This window comes from Monopterus albus, unplaced genomic scaffold, assembly GCF_001952655.1.
Source record: "Monopterus albus unplaced genomic scaffold, M_albus_1.0 scaffold292.1, whole genome shotgun sequence".
Classification (NCBI taxonomy): domain Eukaryota; kingdom Metazoa; phylum Chordata; class Actinopteri; order Synbranchiformes; family Synbranchidae; genus Monopterus; species Monopterus albus.
The window spans coordinates 1,126,302-1,134,447 of NW_018128172.1; the positions used below are offsets into that span (position 1 = coordinate 1,126,302).

The 8,146-nt window shown below is 43.4% G+C and overlaps 2 protein-coding genes across 4 annotated transcripts in view; both read right to left on the reverse strand.

Moving 5' to 3' along the window:
* The window catches only part of hmgxb4a (HMG box domain containing 4a), a 10,969-nt gene extending 7,004 nt beyond the window's left edge, over window positions 1–3,965 (reverse strand). The window contains exons 1-6 of one of the 3 annotated variants that reach the window (XM_020623124.1): window positions 3,668–3,965; window positions 3,206–3,290; window positions 2,320–2,410; window positions 1,977–2,113; window positions 1,763–1,838; window positions 1,092–1,673 (exon numbers count right to left, since the gene is read on the reverse strand). In XM_020623124.1, coding sequence (XP_020478780.1) covers window positions 1,092–1,673; window positions 1,763–1,838; window positions 1,977–2,113; window positions 2,320–2,341 — 817 coding nt within the window. In that variant the 5' untranslated portion in view covers window positions 2,342–2,410; window positions 3,206–3,290; window positions 3,668–3,965. The other 2 variants (XM_020623122.1, XM_020623123.1) reach the window with 2 other exon arrangements.
* Window positions 3,966–3,986: 21 nt separating this feature from the next.
* Window positions 3,987–8,146, reverse strand: part of ankrd54 (ankyrin repeat domain 54) — a 10,734-nt gene continuing 6,574 nt past the window's right edge. The window contains exons 4-8 of the mRNA XM_020623135.1: window positions 7,998–8,069; window positions 7,653–7,700; window positions 6,439–6,563; window positions 5,064–5,171; window positions 3,987–4,906 (exon numbers count right to left, since the gene is read on the reverse strand). Coding sequence (XP_020478791.1) covers window positions 4,832–4,906; window positions 5,064–5,171; window positions 6,439–6,563; window positions 7,653–7,700; window positions 7,998–8,069 — 428 coding nt within the window. The 3' untranslated portion in view covers window positions 3,987–4,831. The remainder of the gene's footprint in view (window positions 4,907–5,063; window positions 5,172–6,438; window positions 6,564–7,652; window positions 7,701–7,997; window positions 8,070–8,146) is intronic.

An 8,146-nucleotide genomic window follows, 5' to 3' on the forward strand; every position in this document is an offset into this window, starting at 1 on the left:
AATCCAGGCAATGAGTGGAGGATAGGAGGGCTTCTTAAAGACAAGCTAACAGGTCTGTGAGAGCCAGAATTCTTGTTGGTTGGTAGGTGATCAAATACTTATTTCATGCAATAAAATGGAAATTAATCATTTAAAAATCTAACAATGTTATTTACTGGAATTGTTTTGTAGATTCTGTCTCTCACAGTTGAGGTGTACCTATGATGAAAATTACAGATGTGTCCATTCTTTGTAAGTGGGAAAACGTGGAAAATCGGTGGTGTATCAAATACTTATTTGCCCCACTGTATTTATTATTGAGGTCGTAGTTAAAGATGGTGTTGTACTGGACTACATTATGCTCAGAGGTGTTCCTAATATCTGACCCTTTCTTAAACATTACGAAACATGGCTGCGAACGATTTCTGTGGAGTAATGAAGAAATAAAATTCTTGCTTGAAATTTGGGCTAACAAAAACATGCAAAGACAACTGGATACTAAACACAAATACTCAGGTTTATGGGAGTATTTGTCAGTATTTACATGCGTGTGGAACAAAAACAAATGGCGCCCAGTTGATGAGGTTATCAAATACTTATTTGCACCACTGTATTTATTATTGAGGTCGTAGTTAAAGGTGGTGTTGTACTGGACTACATTATGCTCAGAGGTGTTCCTAATATCTGACCCTTTCTTAAACATTACGAAACATGGCTGCGAACGATTTCTGTGGAGTAATGAAGAAATAAAATTCTTGCTTGAAATTTGGGCTAACAAAAACATGCAAAGACAACTGGATACTAAACACAAATACTCAGGTTTATGGGAGTATTTGTCAGTATTTACATGCGTGTGGAACAAAAACAAATGGCGCTCAGTTGATGAGGTCAGTGGTTGTTTCTTCTTCTTCTTCTTCTTCTTGGCAGATTGCAAACTAACTACATGCATGCTGCCACCTACTGTATGGGTCTGTGTAGATACACAAGTGTGCTGGGGTATGGAACGATGTTACTAATGTAAAAACAGACATGCGGGGGGAGAAATCGCGCTTGGGCACGGTACAAAAACAATCGTGCCTAATGTGAAAACACCCCAAAATGGAGTATCTCACCTTCCACCTCCACCTCCTTGCCCACCACAGGCAGTGGATCTCGACTCTGCTGGAGCTTCTTCTTGGGCAACTTGGACGGCTGCGTCCCGTCTCTGTCTTTCTCTTTCTTCACGCCTCCTTTGGAAGTGTGCGGCGTGAACGGGAAGCTCTCTCCTTCCTCTTTCTCTGGAGACATGATGAGCTTCATCTTGAGCCCGTCGGCCTCTCGTAACATCAGGGGCTCCTCTTTGGGCACGCCACCATGGAATAGAGATGACTTTGAGGAAGCCAAGGAGTGCTTCTTGGAGGAAGATGACGATGAAGATGAGGGGCGGGAGTGAGACAAGGAGTGGCTCCCTTTGTTTCCAGCAGCGCTGCTGCTCTCTCGTTTGCGGTCCTTAGAGGAGTGAGAAGAGAAGGAGGGGTAGGAGGGTTTCTTGTGGAGGTGGGGGCTGGGGTCTGAACCTGTGGCTAGGGGAGAGGTGATGGCCTGCAGGAGGCCCATTGCAGTATCTGTAGAAGACGAGGGGGAAGACAGAGGCGGAGAGTGGTCTGCAGACTTGTGCTTTTTCTTGTGAGGAGGTGGACATGAGCCATCGTGCTCTGATACAGGGAGGAGAAAGCACAAGGTAAACTGATGCTGTTGTAGTTCTGTGAAATCAAAGGATTATTACAATATAGCAGCTCCTCACCTCTGTAGTAGTAGTCATCACTGTGTTTCTTCTTCTTTTTGTGCAAGTCCCCTCCCAGCATGAAAAGTTCTGAATCCTGGTTCAGAATGACACAATGATTTTTCTTCTTTACCAGTTTTTAGATGTGCAACATCTTAAAGGTGCAACAGCACCCTATCAAGCAGCATAATATATTAGAAGTTAGAGGCCAAGTTCTTCTGGACATTTAACAAACCTTGGGTCGTTTCTTGGAAGTCTTTCGGACCTGAGCAGCAATCTCCTCCTCCTCTCGTAGCAGGTCCTTGTACGACCTCCTCTTCTCTCTCTGACTACGACCGGCCACAAGGCCCCTTTCTCCCTCCATCCCCATATCTGAAATATATTAAATAAGATTATACTCTTTGCCTTACATTTAAAAAACTGAATATTTAACAGCACATACAAAGTGACTAGTTACATCAGTGCCAGCTACCATTCAGATCAATGGAGCAGCACATGTATCACTGTGTTTCTGACCACACATAAACCCAGTCTTGATAATGAAGAGGACACACAGACATTACCCATTTCTCTTTTACCCTTGAGCTCCTCAAAAGCCATGGATCCTGCTTTGTCGACCACTTTAGTTGTCACAGGATGTCACTGACAACACAAAGTCAGGATAACGACCTGTTGTGTACAACAAAGAAACTTGAGACGCAAGTTAAGATTCTGATCTTCTATTATATCTATGCTGACAAAAATGAATGAGGGGAGTTTAACGTTAGAAATCAAAGTAGAATTATTGTCAGAACTGATGAAGCCTCTTGGATGAGAGGTGAAACGTCTTCGACCTAGAAATCTAGTCCAGTTGAAGTTTTTTTCCATCTTACTATGACCTGGATGACGGAGGATCTGCACAGACATAGAATTATTGTCCATTTGTGTCTTAATGTTTCCGTATCTTGTAATGTTACACAGACATCAATAAAGCTGTTGAAGTTGCAGCAACTATTTCTGGCTAGTCTGAACAACACCGGATCTACAGGTAACCTGTACATAGCCAAAGTGAAGACGTACTCAGACGCAACTTGAGGAAAATACAAATTGCACTATTTTACAGTAAATATTAGGCCTGTCACTTAAAAAAAGAGAACCAAAAATCATAGACTAAACAAATTCCCGCCTACTTTTGTAAAGATACACAAACACACCCCCTCTCCATTCACTTTGACTTCCTTGCTTCCAAACATCTCCAGCACGCTACCCTGTCCGGGCCAGTGTGCTCTAAGCTAGCCGGTGAGAGGAGCTAAGCAAAGCCCAGGCTTCCACCCGAGGCTAGGCCGCTGTCGCCTCAAGTGGAGAAAGCAGTGTTCCGGACACGCACTCAACACTACTTATGTCTCATTTCTCCTGGAATAACAGGTCTGGCAGGTTGAAAACACCAAGAGGTGAGGAAATGCTGTGTTTATTAAATTTGACTACCTCTATGGTCTCTCCAGTTTACGCGGGTCCGGCCGCCATCTTTGATTATCGGCGAACAACAATGCGTATCCGCGTAGAGGAGGGGCTTTGGTGATGCAGCCAATCAACGTAGAGAAAAAGAAGCCATATTAGCAACACATTCAGCGTATCCTGTCATTTAATATGTGGATATCAAAATAAGCACATTACAATACAACACGCCTAGACAGATAAATTACACATTATGATACACAAAGATAGATGTATTGACTCATATTTCCATTTCCAGCAAGAGCCAAATCAATTTTACAATAAAGTTCACATTCAAACACAGCATGCAATTCAAGACAAAAGGCAACATGCTACTGAAAAGAAAACCAAAAATGCAGCTAAATAATTAAATAATTTCATGGCAAATACTCAGCAATAACATGGCAGTTCATTAAGAACACTCAGCTCAAACTAAGTCAGTGACATTATTACCTTCATGATGGTTTTCAGTGTGTGTTCAACTGTGTGACTGATCATATTGGAGGCTGGAGTATGTAGAGTTATACTGACAGGTGTTTCTAATATACTGTCCACCCCATTTATGTCAGCGAGGCAAACAGAAACAGTTCTCTGTACAAGTTCAGTTGAGCAACAGCACAAACTACAGCCTCCACTGACCACGCAGGTGAAGTGAGACGTCTGTGAAACAGCCTGAACATTATCACCTGACTTGTTCTGAGACAAGTGTTCCTAATAAACTGACCACTGATTATTCACACAATGTGACTAACAATGGTCCTAATAAACTGACCACTGATTATTCAATGTGACTAACAATGACAGGCAACAAGAGAACATTTCAGCACACACGCTGGTCTTTCCATAGTTGTGAGCACATGACACATTTCCTAAATGTCTAACCTGAACCACGAAACAGCCCTTTGAAGGGCTGAGAACCAGACTACCTGTCCTCACAATGACTGTGTTTACAGGCACTTAAGTAACCAGGTTAGTGAGAGAAACCAGGTTAGGGTAGAAATCAGATGACGTGTTTACATGCACAGCATGTAATCCGACACCCCATCCCTCCCCACTAGCCCACTGAATGTTGAAAGATGTTGTTTGGGTGCGTCCACAGTTGGAAAGCTTGACGTCATTATGCTACTGCATCCTCCCTTAAACAAAGATGGATCTGATCGATTTTGGTCTCTAACAATGTCTCACCTGCCAATCACAACATTAGCTGTGAAATGAATACAGCTGCTGCTCCTCGCCATGTTGATAATTGTGTGTTTACACCGGTGACAACTTCCTGTTTTTCTCCAGTTACATGCACACTACCTTGGAGCTTGGAGCACATGCGCTCTTCTAGAAAGCTGATTAAAACCTGGTTACGTGTATGTATGGCAGACAAATCGGGGTTCTCCAGGAGAAATCTTCCTGGGGAAATCAGGCCTCCCTAATCCTCTACCTTGACTTTGGAAACCAGGTTTCCTGTTTAAGAAATCAGCCGATTGTAACCTGGTTACTTAAGTGCATGTAAAACCAATCACTGTTGAGTACTGCAGTTAAACATTTAGCAGAAAACTCCCGTTTTCTGTCATCGGGTTTGTGGAGCAGAGGCTTGCATGAAAAGGAGCATGTGCACATTATCTTCTACCTATCCCCCAAATTCTGCTTCTGTAAACTGAGTGATGTAAAACTGGCCAACAAATCGGTGACCTCATCGACCTGAAACAGAAGAAATACACACAACCATGACCAGGGCAGATGTTTAATAAATCATCAACATATGCACATTTAAAATACACACACGTCACTTTAGATACACGATCCTGTTTTTATGCTTGGGAACCTGAGAACCATTCAGTGTGTACGTGGGTCTCACCTGTTCTTTGGTGCGTGTGTGCTGCAGTTGTGTGGAAATGTGTTCCAACCGTTCTTTAGCCTCGCTCTGGCCCATCAAGTTCAGGTATTCCCGAAGCATTTGAATAATCTATAAAGGAAAGGCACATAACAAATCTTTGGCAATGCTACCTACAAAAAAACTAAGAACACAGACACAGTTGCTGAAAGTAGGGATGCAAATCTGAGGCAGCTAACAGTTTATGAAATACATTACACTTTTCACTCAGTTACTTTACCTTTTTTTTCTATTTCCCCTGAAAAAAATCAAAGAATTTTTGGAACTGAAAGAACAAATTGTGTCGAAATGACCTCCTCTGTCTGTTGTTGTTCGACAGCAGCCCAGACCAAAGTGTTAACAACAACAAACGCTGCTGCACAGCCTCAGCCTTCAACCTGTAATGCTATCAAATAACCATGAAGCCGGCTGGCCCGGTTTCCCCACAGCAGACTGGCTTCACAATACACTGACTGTATGGGACTGACTGTCGCTAATGTTAGTGCAGCTGCTGGAAACAGCAGCATCTGGGACAGATGTGTCAGATGCACAAACACTGTAGCACCAACTTCATCAGCCCAGAAAACCTTTCAACATTTCCCGCCACCAGTAAAATTCATCCATGCTCAGAGCAGTTCATCACATCTGTGCTGATTACGCCAAGTGTGGAATCAGAGTTGTTCTCACCCTGAACATTAGCAGTGCAGCTACAGGGGAGCTCAGACTGACACTCTGCTCCTAGCCTGCAGTAACTGATCAGCTGCTCTGCTCCAGTACAGGTGGTCAGCAAACACATGCAACTCGCACTCATTAAACAGGAAGAGGCACCGCCTAGTGGAGCAAGCACGTACTACAGCAAACCACAGCCCAGTGCCTGACATTTAGACCTCATGTGCTCGTCTTCTGCACTGTAGGTTAATATATCCATCCATCCATTATCTAGATGACTGACCCTGAATAGGGTTGTGAGGGGCCTGGAGCCAATCCCAGCTGACATTGGGAAAGAGGCGGGGTCCACCCTGGACAGGTCACCAGTCTGTCACAGGGCTGACATTTAGACAAACCACCACACTCACTCCTAGGGTCAATTTAGAGTCACCAGTCAACCTAAGCTGCATGTCTTTGGACCGTGGGAGGAAGCCGGAGAGAACCCACGCAGGGAGAACATGCAGACCCTGCACAGAAAGATCCCGGGTCGGCCGGGGCTTGAAACCGGGACCTTCTTGCTGTGAGGTGACAGCACTAACCACTGCTCCGCTGTGCCGCCAGGTTAATATATATTTTAGTCAATTAAAATGCAACAATAATCAATGAATCATAGACAGCCACAGCTCGCTGACCCTAGGAAGAGGACACGGACCTGTGTGACTTCCCCTCTCAGGGTTTCTAAGCTGCGTGAATCTCCCTCCTGCAGGATGTTGAGCTTGGAGCGAGCCAGATGCAGCGGGGTCCTGCCTGCTCGGTCGAGGGCATCCACACGGGCCCCTGGATGCCAACAGGAAGAGCACAAACGTTACACGATACTCAACTCTGATGAACTATTAATCATCATAACCTGAGGTTCATCAACTCTCAGTACAATTTAAAGACTCTTCACCTGTAACACCTGGAACCTAACTCAGAGACACGATGGATCATGTACAGCGTGAGAAGATCTACAGAGACTCAGGGACATGTTGTGGGTGGGTGGTACTGTGGTTATTAATCCTTGTGCATTTAGGAGCGTAACAGATAAACATATTTAGACTTAAACCAAATAGATTAGCAGCATGTGCTGAGTTTTGTTCAGCAGCAAATTATTACTAAACTGGATAATTATGGGAACAAATGGGAAGGTTTCACCTGAGACACCCAGACACTCAATGTGATAAACATCCTATGTCAGTTAGTAACACTTTCCCGTTTACTGTGTGTTCAGCTGATCCTTTTTAAGTGGGAAATAGTATTTTATAGGGTTTCTGTTTGGTTCACTGAGTTAAATTTAAGACTTTTAAAGACCGTTTAAAAACCATAGAACGCAGTTTAATACATGCTACAGCCAAAGAGTGAAAACCAGATGTGGACAACATGAATGAGCAGGAGGATGGATTAACTAAATTAAAATAATTCAGCCTATTTAGAGCTGCAACTATTGCTCAATGCATTAATTAGTCCATCAAAAGAAAATCAACAACTTCTGTCATTAACTGATTCACTTACTTTTCAAGAAAAACTGTCACGTTTGCTGGTTGTGGCCACAAAATGTAAAGATTTTGTCATATACAAGAGGAAATGAAATATAAACATGTGAGACAAAGTATTTAAGACCTTAGAAAATAAAATTTCAGAATTTTTAAAACATTCAAAGGCCTTTATTGAACCAATTCATTTCAAAGCTTTTTAAGTCCAGCCAATGATCGCATTTTATTTTCCACTTGTCTAGTATACGTTTACACAGTGCGTGGAAATGTTTCGTATACGCCGCTGGTAACTGTTGCTCAACTGTGAAAAAGGTAAAACTACGTTGATTATATTTGCAGCCAACTTACAGAGAGCAGTGCATGTGCAGTGCATGTAATGGTGGAGTGGGCTCACCTCCTCTCAGCAACGTGGTGATGACAGGCACATGGTTGGTACAGGCCGCTGCAGAAACACACCGAAGCGGGCACAAAATAATTGAACACAGCTGTTTTAAAACAACTGCTGCAGCTCAAACAGGAGGATCTTACTATGGAAAATACATAGTACATGTCAGATCTTACACTGAGGTTGGAAAATAAAAGGAAAACCCTGAATGAATGAGCGGGGGCACGTGGTAGCCCAGCACTTTACTGAGACGCCTTACGTTGGGTTTTCTTTTCATTTGTCTGGACATTGAACAGGTGTGAGTCGGTGAAACTCAGCTATGTGCTACAAGTTTAGGTGGCTGCTCTCTCTTACCCAGATGGAGGGGGGTGTTTCCCAGACTGTCTCGCTGGTTGGGGTCAGCGCCGTGGCTCAGCAGTAACTGCACTACAGACAGAGAGAAGACTGTTAAATTGATCTTAACTGTCAGCATGTACAATAAGGGGACGTGTCAGAAAACACGT